General features: G+C 35.9%; 1 protein-coding gene across 1 annotated transcript in view; it reads left to right on the top strand.

Annotated features, from left to right (window-relative positions):
* gramd2aa (GRAM domain containing 2Aa) overlaps window positions 1-25175 on the top strand; it is a 44015-nt gene that overhangs the window by 1225 nt on the left and 17615 nt on the right. Inside the window, exons 2-5 of the mRNA XM_056233194.1 lie at window positions 6472-6558; window positions 18006-18063; window positions 21453-21525; window positions 22751-22854. Coding sequence (XP_056089169.1) covers window positions 6472-6558; window positions 18006-18063; window positions 21453-21525; window positions 22751-22854 — 322 coding nt within the window. The remainder of the gene's footprint in view (window positions 1-6471; window positions 6559-18005; window positions 18064-21452; window positions 21526-22750; window positions 22855-25175) is intronic.

Genomic DNA, 25175 nt, shown 5'->3' with positions numbered 1-25175 from the left:
AGTGATGGTCAAATTGACATCTTTCTCTCTTCTCACTTCCGTTTTCAATCTGTCTATTTTTTTCCTCCTTTTGAAAGTTGTGAAAACACTATTGTGGCGTTTTTCTTTTCTTTTTTTGAGCTTCCATTTGCTCAAATAGCAATGTAGTCCCCCATTCACTGCTGTAGAAGTTTACCCAAAGTTGACGACGTGCACTACTGAGAAACCCGCGAATGTAGCGTTTAATTCACATATCTAAGGTGCATTCAAAGGTTTAAATTGTTGTTCACTTCGAAAATATAGATCACATTTAGTTTTTCTGAAACGTTTTAGTTGGATGTTCGTCTAAAGATTTTTGTTACTACTTGTTTCAGAACGTTGCGAAAATTCAAAAGTAGGCTAATGTCCCCATAATGTTTACAAAAAAATCCCTTAAGATTTGTATAACCAAGAAAAAAAGAACGTTTTTAAATAATTTCAACATGCAGAAATAACATTTTTCATAACAGAATGGGAAAGTTAACGCCAGAATATATTTTTATTAGCTGTGAATACGGTATAGGCTAGCCTAAATTTCCATATAGCTGCTGTACTTAATTATTGTGCAAAGTTGCTACATTGCTTGGAAACCGCAAACCATCAAGCAAGCGATTTACTTGGCGGATATTTGTTAGTTTTATTCAGATTATTATTACTATTATTAATAAATGTATTTGACATTTGTATATTTTATTATATGTTCAACATCAGTTTGCTTGATGCATTGCTTCACAGTGATTTTATCACAGTTACAGAAGTTTAGGCGGCTATAAAATGGCTTTATTGAACACACAGATATGTCTGGTGGTAAGTTTCTAGTATGTATAGACCATACTCAGGGTAGACTCAGGGTGTATACAGCATATTTTTATCACACAATTTTGTTTTAGCTAGTCAGCATCCACTACAAACTGTATATAAACTGCTATGTGTTTATAAATGGAAAGGGCAGTGGAGCAGGCCAAGAGGAGTTAAGACTGAGTTAAGACGTGTATGTAGGTCACTCACAGCGACAATAATACATAACCAAATGTGATGTATATGAGAGTTCAGCATTTCCAGAATTTACCACGACAACCATCGTTTTTTACCAAAATTCCTAAAGTGATGTTAACCAGTCAAAAATAAGGTGACACCTCTCATGAATTTGTTATGGTTTTACAGTATTAACAATAAATGCAGCAACTAGGGTGTTTTTGGCAGAAATTATGATTAGCATTAGTAGGCAATATACCAGTATTAACCAGTAGAAATTTATCAACCGATAAAGATTTAAAACAAGTGGTTTTAATAGCTGCAAAAGACAGACTTTTGATATAAGTGTCTGTCAAATGCATAAATGTTACTCATTTCGCTAAATGCGCGCGCTGTCTAAGGCTATGTTTACATGGAAACGATCTGAAGAGAAAACGTAAAAGTGGCATTGATTGCGTTATCACTTTTTATTCTGTGTTTAGATGAGCGTTATGGTTGGGAAATCCGCGTGCATATGGTGACGCAAAAGTGTGTGAAATTCGATGTATTATGCACTCCAGGCGGCTAGCTGGCAATGTGAAGCACTGCCACACAACAACACCAATATCTTAGAATATTTTGTACAACTGCTGAAAAGACTCTTGTATGTTTATCAGAGCTGCTAGGGCAACTTGAAGGTCCGACGTATGGAAATAATCTGACATGTTGGTTGTTATTCTCCTGTACTGGCGCATGCCTGTGACGTAAACGCGTACGCGACGAGAGCCACCGTGAGCAGATTTGCGGTTTTACCGTTTAGACGGAAACGCGGCGGTGGAGCGTTTTTAAGATTTCCACTCTGGAGGGTGGTTTGCGTTTTTAAGCCCCCAAAACGCCGTTGCCGTGTAAACGAAAGGCACATCCGATAAAATATTTTAACGTTTTCACCCGGAATCGTTCTCATGTAAACGGGGCCTAAGAACGCACATAAAGCCGCTGCTCATAAAGCACAATTGAAACAAACTGAATTGGGTTCTTATTGATGCCTAATTTGGGCTTGAACTGTTCAATACACTTATGTGTCAAAATGCCCATCTTTGCAAGTATCCTCATAAACACACTAGTAATCAAAGTCTGAACATAAACATTTGAGAAAGAAAACGCATGTGTATCAGTATATTGGATCTGTGCATTCGTTCTTAAAGTGACAGCAGGCTTCAGGCTGTGTCATTAATGTTGATCAAACAACAAAAGATAAAGAGAAATCACTCACTGCTCTTGACTGAATCACTTTTGTTATTTTAAGATTAAATGTATATTTAATATACACAGTTAACATGCAGTGTTTATTTATACATTTGATTACTTTATAAAATGTATGTAGTATTTCTTATTTTTAGTGTTTGAAGTTTTTCAGGTCTATTTAATGTGTCTTTGTTTCCCTAGCCTAGTTTCTTTGTTCACTGTTTTACTTTTAACTTATTTTTTGTGACATTGAAAATGGTGAGAAGAATTATGAAATTTCAATGGTATCAAACATTTTAATATAATAACCTTATTCAAGCAAAAATAACTATTGTGAAATAAAATTAGTCACAGCTGGTCATATCTGGATTTTGGTCATATCGCTAAAGTTAGAGGAAGTGTGCCAGTAATGTTGAAATGAAACACAGAATTGTTGTCCTTATGTAAACCTGCCTCTTACTGACATAAAGCACACAGGTGTTTTCCAGCAAAATAAGCTCGCTAGCATGTCCTTACAATACAGTTTGTTGTGAATGGCTTGCTAAATATCCGTCAGAAAGCTCTTGTGTGTGTGCACCGCCTGCGAGAACAGCCCTGGAGTACAGCTGTCTCTGTTATTACTGTGAAGCCCTGGAGCCCTTTATACAGCGAAACCTCCTGGCATCGCCTGCTCGAAACCAGGAACATTAACACATTAGAGTACTTCCAATATTGTAGTTACTACAGCTGTATCTTATGGCATATTGTGCTTGAATAGTTGTAAAATGTGCACACTACTATATTAGTTATATCAGTACTTATTAATCCAGAATGCATTCATTTGAGACATTTATTTAAGTTACTGTAAGTTTGAATGGTGCTAGTTAACTGAGGTGGTTTAGTTTACGTCACTGAACGGCTGCCTGTTGTTTACACGCATTTAGACACAGACTTTCATTTACCTAAGTTGATTTGGCTTTCTGTACCTCTACAAGCAGGATGTTTGTTTAATCATGCGTATTCAGAAACATGCTAATAATGAAGGTTCTTTATTGGTTCTTTATTCCAAATGGTTCCATAAAGAACCTTTAATATTTATGGAGCCTTTCCATTGCATAAAAGGTTCTTTATAGTGGAAAAGGTTCTTAGATAATTAAAATGTTCTTCACATTAAGAAAAAAAGGGTTATTTTAAGAACTGTTCACTGAATGGTTCTTCTGTGGAAACTCACTGTTGGAACCTTTATTTTTAAGAAAGTTGTCAAGCCTTTATGCCTCGTTTTCAACTTTTGCAGCATGAGCCATCATTGTCAGGTAGGAAAAAGAAATATGCTGGTGTGTCTTTAAGAGAGGCTTCTGTGCCTGTAAGCTAATGTTGATTTGGCTAAATGGATTAGTAAGTATCCTGCCTAGTAAATGCGTATTAATATAGAGAGAAACAATGAGAGCACTGATTAACCTCCAACATTTAGGACAGTCGCAATCATATCATGATATAAAACAGTTCAGCAGCCGATGACCCGACCCAGCTTTAAAACTACACGTAAAGCACGGCTTCCCCTAAAAGAGCTTCACAAATGTCACATGTTCATCAGTGTGTTTCTATCCGGCCGTTATCACAGAATACTGTTTTTTTTTAATTGATTTTTTTTTTTTTTTTTACTGAGAAATTGCAAATTTAAGCAATTTTTATCTGATTTTTTTTTTTTAGAGCTTGACAAAATAAGGAACATTTATATTCATTATAGCAATGTACACGACTTTGTTAATGACATGACCTTTCTCTCATATATCTAGGTCCCCTGCTTATGTTTACACATCTTGATTAGCTAGTTTTGTCTTGCTTTAAATAATTTGAAGCCATCCAAGAAGTATGGAGGACCAACTCTACCATATTTAAAAATAAATACAGAAATAAATAAATGCTCAATAAATAAATAAGCATACAATTAATTGCCCCAAAAAATACAATAAGCAAATAAATGTAGGTAGAAATTAAATTATACAGTGAGACATAAATGTATATACCTCTTTTAATTAGCTTCTTTATTTATTCACCTTTGTAATAATTACCTTATTTATTTATTGTCCGTTATAATCTTCAACTTTATTTATTAATTACTTATTTTTTAAAGTATTTATTTATGTGCATGTTATAATATTTTTGTCTGTTTTATTCTTCCTTTGTATTTTTTTACCCTATTTATTTCTTCAATGCTATTTATTTCTGCCTGTCAATTTCTGTATGCATTTCTGCCTCATTATGCAAATGAGGAGGGGCTGTGTCTTAAGGGGTCAACTTCTGCCCATAGAGAGCCTAAGCCCCTCCCCTCCGCTTCCGGCTCACGGGACCTTATTTCGGAAAAAAATATGTATGGTAGTCAATGGCGAGAGACAACTTATCTTTTTATTCCGTCTGAACTGTGCCCTGAATTACACATATGATGTTTGTCAATTTAAAAGATAATTATGAAAGTCAAGAAAGTCGCAGTTTGTCATAAAACAGAAGAGTAACATTTAGTTTTGTGTGAAAATCGCTCAATGAACTACATCTCCCGGGAAGCGAAACAACGAGCAAGATCCGCTGCTCGTGTGTGTGCAGTCTGGTACAAAACACTCAGGCATGACGGCGTAACGTTACGATTATAACGTAAGACTATAGAAACAATGACAGACGTTAGCTTCAGTAAAGTAAGCAAAAAGTATGCAAAAAAAAAAATCGCGGCCGGTGGCATGTAGATTCGACCGATGCAGTAAAAGGCTAACCAACCAATGGGCAGAAGTTGACCCCTTAAGACACAGCCCCTCCTCATTTGCATAATGAGGCAGAAATGCATACAGAAATGTAGAAACGACAGGCAGAAATAAATAGCATTGAAGAAATAAATAGGGTAAAAAAATACAAAGGAAGAATAAAACAGACAAAAATATTATAACATGCACATAAATAAATACTTTAAAAAATAAGTAATTAATAAATAAAGTTGAAGATTATAACGGACAATAAATAAATAAGGTAATTATTACAAAGGTAAATAAATAAAGAAGCTAATTAAAAGAGGTATATACATTTATGTCTCACTGTATAATTTAATTTCTACCTACATTTATTTGTTTATTGTATTTTTTGGGGCAATTAATTGTATGCTTATTTATTTATTGAGCATTTATTTATTTCTGTATTTATTTTTAAATATGGTAGAGTTGGTCCTCCATAGTATGTGCTTAATTGTAAAAAAAAATCTTTAAAAAAAACTGTATCTTGCAGATAATATAATAATGAAATAAAAGGCCTCTTAAGTGTAATTAAAGAGACTATACTTTTCATTATACGTTTGTTACACTTTTAATAATATGCACTTTGTAATAATGTCAAATATTTAGCTTTAAAGTGCATTTTAAATCATTGTTTTAATAATCTTTAAACTTTAATAATTTTGTCGTGCTTTAAAGGAGTACACTTATTTTGAAGTAAAGTACTTGATAATAACTAGTGTGTTGTTTGATGTTACATTACATTAATTTACGTTACATGTTACAAGTACACCAAAGGTACGCCAGTATACACCAAATAGCAAACCTGCAGCAGCGTGTGTGTGTGTGTGTGTGTGTGTGTGTGTGTGTGTGTGTGTAGGCGGAGCAAAGAGCTTTTTCCCCAGTTCACATGTGAAGGGGGCGTTTCTTAAAGGCACAGCCGCACAAAATGCCCTGCTTCATTCGGGTCAGAGGTGGAAAAAAAAATTAATAATGATGAAATATGTATGACATGACCCTTTAAAAACACTTCAGTAATTATCATCCAATTACTATTGTCCTGCGCTGGCTGTTTAATCCTCTTGTCTATGTATTTCTCTTTGTATTAGGTTGCTCTCTGCCCTCCTCTCATTGCTGTCCTGAGGTGCATCAGCAGGAGAACTGCTAGTTAAGCGTTTTAGAGGAGCAGCGCACCAGCTGTGTGTGTGTGCCGTCGCAGCGTGTGTTCAGTCTCTGGGGTGTATTCAACAGCGGATCAAATAATGTGACCTTCAAAAACAGGAACCGGCCTGTCAGTGCACACAGAGATGACTCAAACCCGTGCCTAATGAAGCTTCCCAATTAAAGATAACAAGGGAAGAATAGGCCATACAGTAGAGCGGCGTTCTCAGCAGCGGTCCATTTATCACAGCTTTCTAATTGTAGCCCAGAAATAGCATGTGCTCTTTTGCTATGGGAAAAGGCTAAATGCTTATTAGAAGTGCGTATGACGTGTTGTTGTGTGTGTTTGTGTGTTTTGCAGGCCTAAGACCATGAGTGATCATCAGGATCCGGCTGAAGATATCGGGGTCCTCACACCTCACGATCAGCCGGAGGACATGCATTTCAGGCGAGTTAGGACTTGAGTGAAAGGAGACTCGGCTTCGGTCGCCTTTTATATGAATGTATTTGAGTGGTTGAAGACAGAAGGTCCAGGGTTTGAGCCTTTCTGTGTGGAGTTTGCATGTTCTCCTCGTGTTATTCTGGGTTTTTCCAGACGCTGGGAGAGGCTCCAGCTTTGACTCTACATGATTTGGAAAATGTATTAGTTAAGATGAGGCAGTCATAATAGATATTCATCAGGAAGTGACACTTTTTAGCTTCCTTCCCCAATAAACAAAGCAATTTTAATGGAATTTTTTAACGGAAAGACATTTAATATTTGCATATTATTTTTTGTAATGATATTCAGGTAAAATATTAGTTTAGTACAATCACACTGTCCTTTCTATGATACCATCTCATGATGAATAATGATTTTTACTGTAGCATGTTCACAAATAACTCTCAATTTATTACAATATTTACAATTTAAAACAATCTCTGTGATGGAAATGTACGGTACGCTCCAATAAAAAAAACCAACACACTCCTTACTACTCTATTACTATGTTAGTGATGGTAAAGTAATCAAACTTGACACAAATGTTTTATTACAATATAATAAAATAAACTTATCAAAATGTTTTATTATGAAATCGATACCCCTTATGTGACCCTTAAGCTTCTTTTATTCAAGAACTTCCCTTGTAAAAAAAAGAACACTTTGGCATACTTTTAAATACAGTATTATTACAGAAATACTATACATTAAAAGAATATACTTAAGTGTGAAATGAATGTCTTTTCAGAAACTGCATGTTAAATTTCATTTATTGCCCTGCTTCATGTACTGACAAGCATTTGTGTTAAACTAAAATATACTTTAATATAATTTTTAGGGTCTAATTCTCACTATTATCTATGACTTTTGCCCTCAATAAACTCCTAATTACTGCTTATTAATAGTTAGTAGGCTAGTTGTTAAGTTTAGGATTAAGAGATGTAGAATATGGTCATGCAGAATAAGGCATTAATATGTGCTTTTATAAGTACTATTAAACAGCTAATATGCATGTTAATAGTGAGAATTGGACTCTAAACTAAAGTGTTACACCTGCCAACTTTTGAGTTTTGCTCGGCGTGAGATTTGTTGACGGGGGGGGGGGGGGGGGGGGTGGTAGAGACGAGTGAGATTTGTTGACGGGGGGCGGCGGTCTCGCTCGCGCAAGGTCTCTCGCTCGCTCTACGCGGTTTGGAGCACAATCTCTGTCTCGCATGCACGCTCGCTCTAGATAACGGGAGATTTTTAACGAATTTGAGGTATAACTAGTCGATCACGAGTGGCTCAACAGGTAGATATATAGATAAACTCATCTTCCAGGCATTTGACCGCCCGGGTTGACACTTCAGCGTGAGAAATCGGGAGTGTGGCGTGTGAGCGTGTGAAACCAATCAAATGCGGGTGTCTCACGGCCAATGCGTGAGAGTTGGCAGCTATGGTGTTACCATAATATTTATTGAAATATGTATGGAATTTATTTAAATATATTCGACTTTTGTAGTGTAGTTGCATCTAAAATATTAACTTGAATTGTAAAATTGAATAACACACTGTTAAAATTATAATCAAGTACTTTACATGAGCTTTAGTATGTTAGTCAACACTTTCAAATATTCAATATCCTCTTATTTTGAAAACTTTTATTTTGACATTATTACAAAGTGCCGTTTTTAAAAGTGTACTTAAATGTGTTAAGCATAGTCATGTAAGTACACTTAAACAACCTTTTTTTATTTGATTAATATTATTTTTTAAATATACTTTTAACATTTGAAGTACACTACTGTAAAAAATTATCGTGATTTTAACGGTAAAATACTACAGTGAAAAACTGTTAATTGGTTAACAGAAAGTTTCCTTACTATAAACGGTAAATAACTGTGATGTATATAATGGTACATTTAATGTAATTTTACTGTAAAATACCGTTAAATTTACAGTTTTTGGAAGTGAAAAAGAACAAGTCATTGTATAATTTACAGTGAAAAAATGTAAATTGACATTCCCACAATTCCCTGCGTGACACTTCACATTTAATGCATTTTTTTTTAAATAACTGTTTCTTCACAACTTTCTTAGTTTTTTTCTAATCGGTTATGTACATTAGGGTTTTATGTTACATTTAATGTTGTTAAATTAGTGTTTATTGCATTTTTTTTTCAATTTCAACATGTTACCATGATGGTGTTTAATGTTTGTGTGAATGACACTGTGCAGCTTCTTTATATTAGTATTAACTTTCTTGTGGAAGAGCTGCTTGTGATGAGCTTTGATTGATCATGTGACTCATCTCTGCTGTGATTGTTGGTTGTCAGTGTATTACAATGGAACAAAACAGATATTAATACTTCAATAGGTCGGTAAATTAACATTATATCAGATAATGAAATACGGTTTATTACTGTAAATTTTAAGTTAAGTCTGTAAAACCAATAACGTTGCTACCGTATTTTATCCCGTAAATTTTACAGATTTTTTTTTTACAGTGACAAGTGCACATTCAATACAATTAAATGCATTTCTCTTAAGGGTTCTATTGAATTTGGGAATGTTGGGAATGTTAGGAATGAATGAAACAGTAATTATATCCGTCACATGTGTACTTGTGCACTTCTTCTCAGTGTAGTGTGCTTCCAGACGGGGTTTAGTTGAGCACTAGATCACGTGCTCACAGTTATATCCGCTGAATGACTGAACAGCTCAGTGTCACAGAGCCTGAATTGTGTTTCCTCTGTAAAAATCCACACTTTGTCCCCTTTACTTGCTTCTATATGAATTATTGACCGTACACTGGGACATATTCTGTTTCTGGCTCGAGATGTGTTCTGGCTGTTAATCCGCCTGGCTATGCAGAAGCTCAGCCAAGGGCAAACACACACACACACACACACACACACACGCTGTCCATCTGAAACACTCACCGTGAGCAGAATAAGAGCTCGTGACTCATGTCTGGATAGCACAGGAGACTCAGCAGTGTTTGTGTTTATACTGTCGTTTTAAAGCTATCTGCCAGCGGATGATGATTTCTGACACATCTGTGTTGCTTCGGGATCAAAGAGAAACGAGTTAATCTATTTATAGGAGTTTGTGGCAGCTGATATGAATGGTTATTAATGCGATACATGTCACTAGATGTCCATAATTCAGTCTGTGTATGCCATGATACCAGAGCCAAACCTATTTAAAGCAGGTTGAACGATTATTCAGAATGATAGATGGATTTTCTTAAGGGAAACTCATTACTCATTATTAGGTTAAAATGAACTGTTATCTCTGTAAGATAATGCAATTATTCAGAATGATATTTGTCCATATCGTTTGATTTTCTTAAGGAGGAAAAACTCTTTCCCAACTCATTACTATAATATTAGAGGTTAAAATTAACAACAGAGCTATTATATTCAACTGGTATTTATTTTCAGATATAATACTTACGCAAAAAACCTGAAATGTTTTTATACAATACAAAAAAACAAACATGTTTTTATAGCTAGCTAACGAACTGTGAACTTTCCTGAGATAAATGCAACGTTAAGTGTCACTGTTCACAAGCTGTTTTATTGGTTGAATATGGAAGTAAAATAATGCCAAATGTTTTTGAAATAAAAAGCCTGTTGAATTGCACTACTTGAAAAAAAATAGGCATTGCATTAACCATGATGGCATTTTAATGCCTTGTATTTTTAGGGCTTGCATTTTTATGGGCTGAAATTCAACATGGTTGAATATTTAAGCTGTGAATATTTCAATTAAAAACATTTCAAACACATTTTCATTATTAAAAATTCCATAATCCATATTCACCATTCATATTTCATTTCCAAAATATTCAAACTGTTTAAAAATACAACCAATAATATTCAACAGGCAATTTTCGGTCCATTTTATTTCGCTTTGCAAATTCGCTTCCACAAATTCAGTGGTTCAAATTCGACAGTAAATTCAACATTGACGTCCAGGAACTGCAGGAAAAGCAGAAGATTGCCGAGCATAATCTCCATCTGCTGTTAGTCGATCTCACCAGTAGGGGGTGCAAAAGCGCTTGTTGTTGACGAAGACCAGCAAAATTAGAGCAAGTCATTCATTCATAAAACTCATTTACAGCAATGTAAGTTTATTTGTGATTATTATGACGGCTGTTTTTGTTAAATTCGGTGCCTTCACGGTTACTTTTCCTGTGTAGCCTACATGCATATTTCTCTACCGTGAACGAGATCATAATTTTATTCCCCGATGCGGATATACAGATCCAATGTTACATTTTTGAGGTTGACATATATTTCTCTTGGTTGTTTAGTTGCCTTAACTTTATATTGTGGCGATGTGCAGCATGCAGGCTATTAGGGTTTCCCTCAATACTTCAGGTTTCCCCTGCTGGACATATACGCTTAACGTAGCTTAATGGACTAGTGATGTAAAAGTCCAAACTCACAGGCAAGCAGAAGGACTCAGAATAACGCGCACAGCTAAGCGTTTCCCAGTGATAGACTGGCATTAAGTTGGCTTGATGTTGGACATTCGCACATTTAGGGACCGTCTCTAAAGTGTATACGACTTTGGTATACACGTTTCTAACTTCAATAGCATTTGAATAGAACGACTTACAGTCATAAAACCAACTGTAAGTGTTCATGTAGTGTCAGGCATAATGCGCACCCTTTGGATTTTGATATTTATTCAAATAAATGTAAGTTTGCGATTGAAGTTAGAAACGTACTTGCCAATGTTGTATGCAACTTTAGAGACGGTCCCTAAATGTGCGAATGTCCAATGTCAAGCCAATTTTACATTTAGTCATTTAGCAGACGCTTTTATCCAAAGCGATTACAGTTAAACTAACAATAGGAGGACAACAATATGCAAGTGCTATGATCCCAGTTTAAGCTAATGCAATACACGTAGGCATTTTAGGACTTTATATATATATATATATATATATATATATATATATAGAGAGAGAGAGAGAGAGAGAGAGAGAGAGAGAGAGAGAGAGAGAGAGAGAGAGAGAGAGAGAGAGAGAGAGAGAGAGAGAGAGAGAGAGAGAGAGAGAATAGAATAGAATAGAAAGTGTTAGTATTAATTGATCAAGTGTTGATTTTATGCCAGTGATCACGAAACGCTCAGCATGAAACTTTGCGCGTAAAGTTTATTATCTGGGTCCATCTTCTTGCCTGTAGCCTATGTAGTAGCCTACAGCCTACATCCCCAATAAGGTGCAAGATTGGTCTTTCATATCACTGTATGTGTTAAGCGTTTTGTCCCAACGGAAAAGGAATCCTTGAGTATGAGGTATTGGGAAACCGATTATAATCCTGTTCATGGTAGAGAAAGCTGATGACATGTAGAATACACAGGGAAAGTAACAATGAAGTTATTGAATGAAACATAAACACAGCTTTTGTGTGTTTATCATCTTTTCCGCATATACTGTCACAGATAATCATTTCCATTTTATGAATGAATGTCTTCGTCAACAACAAGCGCTTTTGCACCCCCTGCTGGTGAGGACGACTAACAGCAGATGGAGATTATGCTCGGCAATCTTCTGCTTTTCCTGCAGTTCCTGGACGTCAATGTTGAATTTACTTTCGAATTTGAACCACTGAATTTGTGGAAGCGAATTTGCAAAGCGAAATAAAATGGACCGAAAATTGCCTGTTGAATATTATTGGTTGTATTTTTAAACAGTTTGAATATTTTGGAAATGAAATATGAATGGTGAATATGGATTATTGAATTTTTAATAATGAAAATGTGTTTGAAATGTTTTTAATTGAAATATTCACAGCTTAAATATTCAACCATGCTAAATTTCAGCCCATAAAAATGCAAGCCCTAAAAATACAAGGCATTAAAATGCAAGCATGGTTAATGCAATGCCTATTTTTTTCAAGTAGTGCAATTAAACAGGCTTTTTATTTTAAAAACATTTGACATTATTTTACTTCCATAGTTGAAACACTGATTGGGCGAGTACATGAGACATGATACATTTCTGTAAGTTGTACAGTATCTTTCAACATAACTTTACATGTTCGTGCATGTTTTTTAATGCTATAACTTGTATTAAAGTGGAAGAAAAGACGTCAAAACACCATTTATTGTTTGAGTTTAATGATAAAATGGACAGAATTTGAAAGATGAGACTTTGTTTCTTAACGATATATCAGTGCATCCCTATTTTGATGTTGCATTTAATTTTTTTGTTTTAATATCACCTCAATTAAGTGAGCAAATCCAACCATATTTAATCATGTTTATTACTTAAACAAGGTTACAAGTAAACGGGTTTGGTTTGGAACACTTTTAAAACTTTATTTATTTATTTATTTTCTTTTTTAAATTGAGATTTCTTTGCTCCAGCACTGATAAAGCTATATTGAACATTTTTCAATACGTAAAAATAATGTTTGTGAACAAGTTTGACTTAGGTAGAAGGAACACTGATCTCCATAATGGTAACCATATACACTATAACCCAAAACAAATGTTTTAGTTAATACAACTATGACCCCTATACATTTGTTTACAATAATTTAAAAGTCCCCCAAAGCCTCCTTTCTTTGCAAGGTCCACTTATTTAAATATTCCGGTGCGAGAACCACTGATCCCGAACACAATATGCAGATTTGCAGACAGACATGACCTCAGCTCAATCTTTCATTAATTGACAGTTTGTTCTAAAGACAGAGAATGCATTAATGCAATTCTGACTTTACAACACGCAATTGCGACTTTATATCTCGCAATTCTGACTTTATAACGCAATTGCGACTTTATATCTTGCAATTCTGACTTTATAACGCAATTGCGACTTTATATCTCACAATTCTGACTTTATAACACAAAATTGCGACTTTATATCTCGCAATTCTGACTTTACAACACGCAATTGCGACTTTATCTCACAATTCTGACTTTATAACACAATTGCGACTTTATATCAATCAATTCTGACTTTCTAACACAATTGCGACTTTATCTCGCAATTCTGACTTTACAACACGCAATTGCGACTTTATATCTCACAATTCTGACTTTACAACACGCAATTGCGACTTTATATCTCACAATTCTGACTTTACAACACGCAATTGCGACTTTATATCTCGCAATTCTGACTTTATAACACAATTGCGACTTTATATCTCGCAATTCTGACTTTATAACACGCAATTGCGACTTTATATCTCACAATTCTGACTTTACAACACGCAATTGCGACTTTATATCTCGCAATTCTGACTTTATAACACGCAATTGCGACTTTATCTCGCAATTCTGACTTTACAACACGCAATTGCGACTTTATATCTCACAATTCTGACTTTACAACATGCAATTGCGACTTTATATCTCACAATTCTGACTTTACAACACGCAATTGCGACTTTATATCTCGCAATTCTGACTTTATAACACAATTGCGACTTTATATCTCGCAATTCTGACTTTATAACACGCAATTGCGACTTTATATCTCGCAATTCTGACTTTACAACACGCAATTGCGACTTTATATCTCGCAATTCTGACTTTATAACGCAATTGCGACTTTATATCTCACAATTCTGACTTTATAACACAAAATTGCGACTATATCTCGCAATTCTGACTTTACAACACGCAATTGCGACTTTATATCTCACAATTCTGACTTTCTAACACAATTGCGACTTTATATCAATCAATTCTGACTTTCTTACACAATTGCGACTTTATATCTTGCAATTCTGACTTTACAACACGCAATTGCGACTTTATATCTCACAATTCTGACTTTACAACACGCAATTGCGACTTTATATCTCGCAATTCTGACTTTATAACACACAATTGCGACTTTATTTCACGCAATTCTGACTTTATTACCTGCAATTGCGACTTTATATCAATCAATTCTGACTTTATATCTCGCAATTCTGAGAAAAAAAGTCAGAATTGTGAGATAAAAAGTCGCAATTACCTTTTTTTATTTTTTATTCTGTGGCGGAAACAAGCTTCCATAAGTATGTCTTCCATGTATAAGTAATATTTTCTGTACACATTGCATACCACATTCGTTGACATTTAGTGGGTTGTATGCCATTCTCGACATAGTCTCGACTCACTCACCACACAGGAAACCACATCACATGTTGCTCTGAAAAACACACATTATACTTGTGCCTCACACACTACTGAGATGGGTCTCTCTATTTGTTTAAGCATGCCAATGTTTATAACTCATTCAGCACTAGAGGCATTGTGTCTGTGTTCAAGTGGCAACAAAAGGAATATACAGTAGAATCATCTATAATAGATGTTCATTTCTATTGGATTCAACAGCATAGTGCAGTGGAAACAATACTATGCTGTTGAATCCTAAGGGGACATAATTGTATCTTCTTGGGAACAATGATGTGTGAATGAAACATGTTTGTGTTCACGAGTGTGGGTGTAGCGGGGTTCCCTGTTATGTTGAATGATGATAAAAGCTTAACAGAAGCATTTGTCCTGTCAGCAGTGAGATAGAGGAACATGTGCCATTGTGCCAGAGGACTCCATGTGCCTGCGTTCCCAACACTGTGTGCCTGTAGAATAAAGAGAGTTGGTGTCATAATCTCATTTCTGATGTCATTGTTAGCTGACATGTAGTTGCAGAGTTACTTATAGTTAGTAGAATGTCTGGTGAAATAAAGTGTTTCTTCTTGTTACTTCTTGCACCTCTAGGAGTAATTCTTCTAGTTGAATTATTAATTGACAAATAACCTTAGTTAGGAACTAAACTATTTACACAAAAATTCAAATTCATTGACTTCTTTTAAAGCTTGTATATACACTCACCGGCCACTTTATTAGGTACCCCTATGCTAGTAATGGGTTGGACCCCCTTTTGCCTTCAGAACTGCCTCAATTCTTCGTGGCATAGATTCGACAAGGTGCTGGAAGCATTCCTCAGGGAGTTTGGTCCATATTGACATGATGGCATCACACAGTTGCCGCAGATTTGTCGGCTGCACATCCATGATGCGAATCTCCCGTTCCACCACATCCCAAAGATGCTCTATTGGGTTGAGATCTGGTGACTGTGGAGGCCATTTTAGTACAGTGAACTCATTGTCATGTTCAAGAAACCAATTTGAAATGATTAGAGCTTTGTGACATGGTGGAAGTAGCCATCAGAGGATGGGTACATGGTGGCCATAAAGGGATGGACATGGTCAGAAACAATGCTCAGGTAGGCCGTGGCATTTAAACGATGCCCAATTGGCACTAAGGGGCCTAAAGTGTGCCAGGAAAACATCCCCCACACCATTACACCACCACCACCAGCCTGCACAGTGGTAACAAGGCATGATGGTTCCATGTTCTCATTCTGTTTACGCCAAATTCTGACTCTAACATCTGAATGTCTCAACAGAAATCGAGACTCATCAGACCAGGCAACATTTTTCCAGTCTTCAACTGTTCAATTTTGGTGAGCTCTTGCAAATTGTAGCCTCTTTTTCCTATTTGTAGTGGAGATGAGTGGTACCCGGTGGAGTCTTCTGCTGTTGTAGCCCATCCGCCTCAAGGTTGTGCGTGTTGTGGCTTCACAAATGCTTTGCTGCATACCTCGGTTGTAACGAGTGGTTATTTCAGTCACTGTTGCCCTTCTATCAGCTCGAACCAGTCTGGCCATTCTCCTCTGACCTCTGGCATCAACAAGGCATTTCCGCCCACAGAACTGCCGCTCACTGGATGTTTTTTCTTTTTCGGACCATTCTCTGTAAACCCTAGAGATGATTTTGCGTGAAAATCCCAGTAGATTAGCAGTTTCTGAAATACTCAGACCAGCCCTTTTGGCACCAACAATCATGCCACGTTCAAAGTCACTCAAATCAACTTTCTTCCCCATACTGATGCTCGGTTTGAACTGCAGGAGATTGTCTTGACCATGTCTACATGCCTAAATGCACTGAGTTGCCGCCATGTGATTGGCTGCTTAGAAATTAAGTGTTAACGAGCAGTTGGACAGGTGTACCTAATAAAGTGGGCGGTGAGTGTATAGTGATACTATTGGTGTTGTAACGGATTAAAGAGCCTGACTCAAAGTAGATTTGAAAAAATCATTGCATACTTATAAAACTCGGCTGCTTTAATAGGTATATAAGATCAAAATCAAATCTGTTAAAATGGTTTTACACATTTTTTTTTAAAGTTTATCAAACTGTAATTGAGACTCCAATGTTACATTTAAACTTTCTCTGTTTGATTTTGTTTTGATCAATCGTAAAGATAAAATCAGCAATTGCTGATTTTTAATAGAGAACACATTGAAACATTTTTCATAATGTCAGAAAATTATTTTGCATCCACAGAGACGATTAAATCATTTTATTTGTTAACATTTTGAATACCGTGCTTGGAGTATTTGCTGATACATAAATAACGCTATTATCTGCATACATTTGACAATTAGTATTTATTCAAAATTCTGGAAAATTATTCATGTAAAATGTAAAAAAAATATTAAAAAATAAACGGTCCCAGAACTGACCCTTGAGGAATACCCATTCTAGTACTTTAGTTAGAGGGCCTTATACCATCGCATATACTTGTACCCAGGGTTTAAAATGAACTTTTCACTCAATTTCACTCAGCCAATTTGGCTACTACATTTTTTTTAAACTCAACATACTGAATTCAGCGCATAAACCTCTCCTCCATTGACATCAATTTAAAAAAAAGCCAAAAAGTGGCCTTGTGTCCTCAATTTCAAACCCTGCTTAACATATAAAAGTTGTTTGCATAACACCTGATTCATAAATATCTTAACAAATCTGTAACATTTTATTTTGATGGTCCCCTTTAGACATTCTGTTGACTATATATAACCTTGTACCTACATGTCAACTCATTCATTACAGTATTAGTAGACAGTCTGCTAAATATCTGCCCAACAGACATTCTGCTGACTGTAAGTAACTTTGCAAGTACATGTCAACTTATTCTACTAACCCTAACAGTCTACTAATACTCTAGTAATACTCTGAGAGTTAGTTGACATGTGCAACTTTATTTATAGTCCACAGAATATCTAAATGGACCATCAAAATAAAATCTATTTGGTATGTCACGTGAATGTCTCGAGCTCTTGTCTGGAATATGTAACAGTGATAATCTTCATGTAACGGGACTGCTCTCTGCCTCGGGCCTGAGCATGAGCACATTTAGAGGACTGAGGGTCATCAGAAGTCGTCATGAGTTCGCCCTGAGATTAAGAAGACTGTGTTTGCTCAGTTTTGTTGTAGCGCTTAACAGAATAAATGCCGAACTCCATATCGCAGGGGAAAATGTATGTTCACTTTATATGTGCTTTTATCATGACTAATTTAAACTAAATCATGTTGGTTATACACTTACATATGTTTCTCTATATATTACAGGGTGCATCTAATAGATGATCTGTCATATGAGGACCTCAAGAAATGCTACCGTGGATCTGTAAGTACCAGATGGCATACGATTCAGTTTCATTATGTAATGTCTAACCTGTATAACAGTGACCTGAAAAATAGTTTGACATTTTATTCGTATTTTAAAATGTCTGAATGTATATTTGAACATATATACGGTGTTTCTAAGTATTTTCTATCAGATGAGACATGTTTTTTTATATGTCCCCAGATTCTGTTTGTATAATATATGACATTATTCTGTCATAAACCAAGAAAGGAGATCTGTAAAGCTTTCCATTGACATTTACACTGTAAAAAATAAACCGTAATTTCTACGGTAAAAAAACGGCAGCTGTGGTTGCCAGAACTTTACCGTCAAAAATACGGTAGCAACGTTATTGGTTTTACAGACTTAACTTAAAATTTACAGTAATAAACCGTATTTTATTATCTGATATAATGTTAATTTACCGTCCTATTGAAGTATTAATATCTGTTTTGTACCATTGAAATACACTGACAGCCAACAATCACAGCAGTGATGAGTCACATGATCAATCAAAGCTCATCACAAGCAGCTTTTCCACAAGAAAGTTAATAATACATAGAAGCTGCACAAGTTCATTCGCACAAATAGAACACACATGAAATTTTAAAAATGCAATAAACATTCATTTAACAACATTAAATGTAACACAAAACCCTGATTAGAAAAAGAAAACTATGAAGAAACATAGTTATTTCAACAGAAATACATCAAGTGTCACGCAGGGAATTGTGGGAATGTCAATTTACGGTTTTTCACTGTAAATTATACAACGAGTTGTTCTTTTGCACTTTTAAAAACTGTAAATTTAACGGTATTTTAGTAAAATTACATTAAATGTACCATTAGATCTATCACAGTTATTTACCGTTTATAGTGAGGAAACTTTCTGTTAACCAATTAACAGTTTTTCACAGTCTTTTACCGTTAAAATCACGATCATTTTTTACAGTGCATTAATCTCAATTCATCCTGTTTGTCAGAATACACAGATATTTTATGTTTTGCTCCCAGGTGGTGTAGTTACAGCAGGGACTAATAGGGCAATACTATTTTAAGTTCTGGATAAGATATGATGAATAAATCCTCTTTTTTTATACAATCAATGTTGTTTTCTGAACAATAAAAATATCCTCCTCCAAAAATCAGATTTTTAGTTCCAACAAATCCTGAGGTGGAAAAAGCACCATTCAAGGAATGACTCAGCATTTTTTAAATGATTTTAGCCACCTGGTGTCGTAGTGATGTTTAGTGAGTGTATGAAGCGCGCTCTCAGGAGAATAAGTGTGTGTGTAGCCTCCGTCACAATAATTATGAACACGTTCCACTAACATTTGACACAAGAAAATGACACAGTGCTTTTTGTACATTTGTGCTAAGTTTTCCTAAAAATAAATGCCATTTGTTTTGATATCTTTTACTTGTGTATTAAGTGTCTAAATACTTTTTGGCTCTCTGTTTGTACAAATGATGATGCTAATTTGCTAGATTTCAGAGATATTGTGACCACAGCTTTGCTACTCAGGAAGTTTGAGTCAATATTGCGATCTTGTCTGTACTTGTGTTCTTGTGAAACTCATCATTCGCTGCACAAGTTCTGTTTCAATTCAAAGTTCAAGTACAGATCAAATCTCGGATGAGTTCTTGATCCGCCCCTTGCATCAAGAGGAGACTTGTGTGTGCGGACTTGAGACAGCCAGGTATCCCAGAATGCATCTCGCATCAACCAGCAAGCGTCAATGGTGGAGGAGAAAACCCGCGTAATTTAAAAATACTACTGTTATTGTGTCATGAAATGTAGTTTTAAGAGTTTTCAGGCGAGAATGTAGTTGTTTAAAGCTCAAATCTGTGGTTTATCTGTCAAGATTGCTCCTATTTAAAAATTTGATATGACGTTTTCGGAGCTTCCTCGGCTAGTCCTTCTGACGTTTGCCGCTGGCTCTTATGTCTCTGTAAAGGTTAAACGAGACATATAATTTGTCTCGTGTATATTTAACAGGCAACCTTTGGTCTCATGAATCTATAATTTGTCCCCTGGCAAATCTTTTTTTTTTTATTTAACTTAGCCTAGAGCGCTTACTTGGTACGTTTGACTGAATTGTTTGCTTTATTTCTTATTGTATAGCTTACATATACTTTTATAATGGCTATTATTGATAATTAATTCTGACATTTAGCAAAAAGAGACAGAGTTGTGTTTTATATCATATTTCATTCAATTACAGGGAAGATAATCAGACTACATATTGCCCGAACCACATTTTAATGTTTAATATTTTTCAAATGTAAACTAAAAGAGGCAGGGTTGTGTTTTATAATTCATTTTGTTATTAATATTCATGCAGAGAAGATCATCACTGTAGGCTACTTGTTGCCTGAACCACATTTGTATGGCTATTAATATGTTTAAGATTTTTAAAATTAAAACGAAAATAGGCAGAGTGGTGTCCTATAACATATTTTGTTTTATTGCTGCCTAAAATATAGGCTAGGCTACATACAGAGTAGGCCGTAGTATTATAGCCAATAAAGTTTAATGATATTTTTCTTACAAAAACCCATCGCTTCGCTTCAGAAGGCATTTATTAACCCCATGGATTATTTTTTTATGATGGATGGATGCACTTTTTTTGTATTTCAAAATCTTGCCTCCCATTATAAAGCTCGGGAGAGCCAGAATATAACTCTGATTGTATTCGTCTAAAGAAGAAAGTCATATACACCTAGGATGGCTTGAGGGTGAGTAAATCATTGGGATCATTTTTGGGTGAACTATCCCTTTAAAGATTACGAGGGCACATGAATTAAAAAAATAAGATTATGTGCACTGATAAATCATTTATAATAAACACTGCACTCAGGGTTACACATTCATGGTGCACTCCTGATTGGATCAGCCCATCTACTTAATGAACATCATCCAGCAGGAAGCAAGAGTGAGACACACACACACACACACACACACACACCAGTGAAGACAAATGCGCTAGAAACAAGCCGTCGAGGTGCAGTGGGTGTTTCACGCCTGTAGAGAGAGAGAGAGAGAGAGAGAGAGAGAGAGAGAGAGAGAGAGAGAGAGAGAGAGAGAGAGAGAGAGAGAGAGAGAGAGAGAGAGAGAGAGAGAGAGAGAGAGACGCTTGTGAAGGAAGAAGAAACGCGGTTTACTTCACTTACAGGAATAGGACGAAGCTGAGCTGAAGCTGAGCTGGCTCTCGGGTCCCGGGACCGTGTAACTGCAGTACACACACTGTCTCTCGGCTCGTGTGGAAAGTGTGTGTCGTGTCAGCATGCTCAGTTTGGTGCAGAGCTCGCATCCCCTACGAGAGAGAGCCAGGCTGCAGAAGAGCTGTGCGAAACAGCTGATTCCTCTGTCCTCTGCTTCTTCACAGACCGTCAGCAAGTATAATGCGCAGTTCCACAAGCTTTTCCAGAGCGTTCCCAAAGACGAGCTTCTCATGAAGGGTACGTGCTGTCATTCTCCGTCTACTGCAACCTCTTATTTCACTTTACTGCTTCTAGCATCTGTCAAGTGACCTTGTGAAATGATTCTTTTAATAGTGCAGCTCTAGTTTCCTCATTAACATTGCTTGTTTTAAAGTTTGGGTTATGTGAATTTTGCGCATTGTTAATAAAATATCCATTAAATACAGAGGGGGGTAAATCAGAAAATTCTAGTGAAAATGCTTCCTTTTTTTAATTTAATAAAAAGTAATAATATACACAATGTTTCATTTACAAGCATTATTATTTGTATTATTATTATTTTTAAGACAATAATAATAATTTAAGCGTAATCTAAACAATATTCACTACCGTTCAAAAGTTTTAGATTGGTAAGAGAAGTCTCTTCTGCTCACCAGAGCTGCATTTATTGAATCAAAAATACAGTAAAAACATTAATATTATGAAATATTTTTTACTGTTTTCTATGTAAATATATTGTAAAATGAATTTTCAGCATCATTACTCCAGACTGTCACATGACCCTTCAGAAATCATAATAATATGCTGATTTGATGCTCAAGAAACATTTCTGATTATTATCAATGATGAAAACAGTTGTGTTAAAAAATGGTCAGGGTTCTTAGGTGAAAAGAAAGTTCAAATGCTCAGAATTTATCTGAAATAAAAAGCTTTTCTAACATTATACACTACTGTTTTTTTTTTTTTTTGGATGAAATAAACGCAAACTTGGTGAGCAAAAGAGACTTAATTCAAAAACATAAAAATATCATAATTATATCTTACCGATATAAAACTTTTGAACAGTAGTGCACATAGGCTAGTTATATTAAATATTTCATAATATTATTTATAATTCACAAGCAGAATAACTGCGGTGAGAGGTTTATGTACATTAATTAAATTGATTTAACTTAGTGAAAAATCTTCATCAAGTCATAACTTTTTTGTATTCCTTCCAAATATTTTATAATCCTGAAACTTTAACTTCAAGGATTAAATGATATTTGGAATTCCAGATTTTCAGTGTTTGGACCCCAATGTATTGCTTGTTCATCTTGATGTTTGATAACGTTGTTGTGATCTATCTGACATTTGAACTGCTTTGAGCCGCCATTGAAGTGAAACAAGACGTCAGAATCTGATGCCGTTCTTGAACTGTCACTCGAGAGTATCAGCATACTTCAGTTCTCTTGTGTAAGTGCACTTGTGACCTCTTCTTTAGTGTACTCCTGTGCCCTGCTGCGAGACATCCTCCTGCAAGGCCGACTCTACATCTCTCGAAACTGGCTGTGCTTCTACGCCAACCTCTTCGGTAAAGACATCAAGGTGAGCGTCACGTCTTCAGCTTATGACTAGAGCTCGGAGAGACATGACTAGAAGCTTCATTCCCTGGAAACGGTGGCATATGTTTGATTTGAAAACTGAACGTTATATGTAACTATTTTCCCACTGTATACCCAAAGAACCAAAGCCTATTACCACAATATAGTGCTTTTCACACTTGAACTAGTTAACCCTGGGTCATTGTAAACCCGGTAAACGGGGTAAAGCGTTCCACACTGTACGTTCCTAAACGCTGGGTTTTATAGTTAAAGGGTTAGTTCACCCAAAAATGAGAATTCTGTCAGTAATGACTCTCCCTCATGTTGTTCCAACCCCGTAAGACTTTAGTTCATCTTCGTAACATAAATTAAGATGTTTTTGATTAAATCTGAGAGCTGGATCACTTCTCCATAGGCTTCTAAGGGATTGAAACTTGCCGGCCCAGAAAAGTTATTAAAGACATTGTTAAAATAGTAGACTTGTAGTCAAGACCGCCTAAACCGCGACCAAGACACTACCAAGACCAGAGGGTATCGAGACCAAGACCGAGACCAAGTCGAGACCGGAAGAGAAATTAAATATAATGTGGTTTTCATTATAACAATAATTATGTAATAAGTTTTGTGCCCCCCCACTATTTCCCAATGTAAGATTTTGTTTTGCATTGCCTGCCTATCTGCCGATTTCGAAGTCTCCAAATGAATCCATTCTGCAACTTTTAAATACATAATTATATTTTTAAAAATGAAATTATAGGCTTAAGTGCAGGATCCGAAAGTTGGTCGTTTTGTCGCTATGGTTACACACACACACACACACACACACACACCATTGGCGGTGCGCTCAAAGTCATCTGTCAGTTGTGCGGTTACCCAAAATCTCCTGAATAAAGATAAAACCCATCATCTCACTGATATGTGTTTTACTAAATATTTATACATCAAAAACTGTACATGATATGTGTTTTTTAAATCAAGTGATCAAGTGCTCGTTGCCGCTGCGATCAGTGGCGCGGATACAATGTTTTCTCGTGTGGCTCGCGCAGACCGCACTGTCTGCACTTGGACGCGCGCTTCAATCCGTTGCGGATACTCTCTATTCGTTCTGGTGAAATCACAAAACATACGTGTCCCTGCTTGATATACAACCACTGATGAACATAATTGGTTGCATTATCGAATGTTGTGTCGTCGTGGATATTGTAGTATTGTATTGCTAAATCCCCCGACCACTATGTCGGTCTGAGACAGCGAGACTTAGACAAGACCGAGACCACGTAAAAGTGGTCTCGAGACATACATCACTAAAGTCCAAGTGACTACACTGGCTCAACCTTAAAGGATTAGTTCACTTTAAAAAAAACTTTTGCTGATAATTTACTCACCCCCATGTCATCCAAGATGTCCATGTCTTTCTTTCTTCAGTCGAAAAGAAATTAATGTTTTTGATGAAAACATTCCAGGATTTTTCTCCATATAATGCACTTTGCTGGGCACCAAACGGTTCAAGGTCTAAATGACCGCTTCAGTGCAGCTTCAAAGGGCTTTAAACGATACCAGACGATGAATAAGGGTCTTATCTAGCGAAACGATCGGTCATTTCAAAAATAAATAAAAAAGTTAAAGTTTTATAGGCACAAATGCTCGCCTTGCGAACTCTCCTGTTCGAACTCGTTCATCAAAATGAACGAATCTTTTTTCGAGTCATTGACTCGAAAAAAGATTTGTTCATTTTGATGAACGAGTCAATGACTCGAAAAAAGATTAGTTCATTTTGATGAACGAGTTCGAACAGGAGAGTTCGCAAGGCGAGCATTTGTGCCTATAAAACTTTAACTTTTTTATTTATTTTTGAAATGACAGATCGTTTCGCTAGATAAGACCCTTATTCATCGTCTGGTATCGTTTAAAGCCCTTTGAAGCTGAACTGAAACGGTCATTTAGACCTTGAACCGTTTGGCTACCATTGAAGTCCATTATATGGAGAAAAATCCTGGAATGTTTTCATCAAAAACATTAATTTCTTTTCGACTGAAGAAAGAAAGACATGGACATCTTGGATGACATGGGGGTGAGTAAATTATCAGCAAAAGTTTTTTTTAAAGTGAACTAATCCTTTAAGGTTGAGCCACTGTAGTCACTTGGACTTTAGAGAGTAAAGTACACTACTCCTTTAAGTTTATCAAGCGACGAGAATACTTTTTGTGAAAAAAACCCCGAAAACCCCCCCGACTTTATTCAACTATTAATTTCCTTTTCTGTGGGCCTCGAGTTAGTTCACATAGTGTAACAGCGCAGCGCTTCTGGGTTGTACGATGAACGAAA

The sequence above is a fragment of the Rhinichthys klamathensis genome, unplaced genomic scaffold, assembly GCF_029890125.1.
Source record: "Rhinichthys klamathensis goyatoka isolate OS25496 unplaced genomic scaffold, OSU_Roscu_1.1 h1tg000362l_1, whole genome shotgun sequence".
Taxonomy (NCBI): Eukaryota; Metazoa; Chordata; class Actinopteri; order Cypriniformes; family Leuciscidae; genus Rhinichthys; species Rhinichthys klamathensis.
Note: the sequence above shows the minus strand (reverse complement) of the source record. Positions and strands in the feature narration are given on the sequence as shown.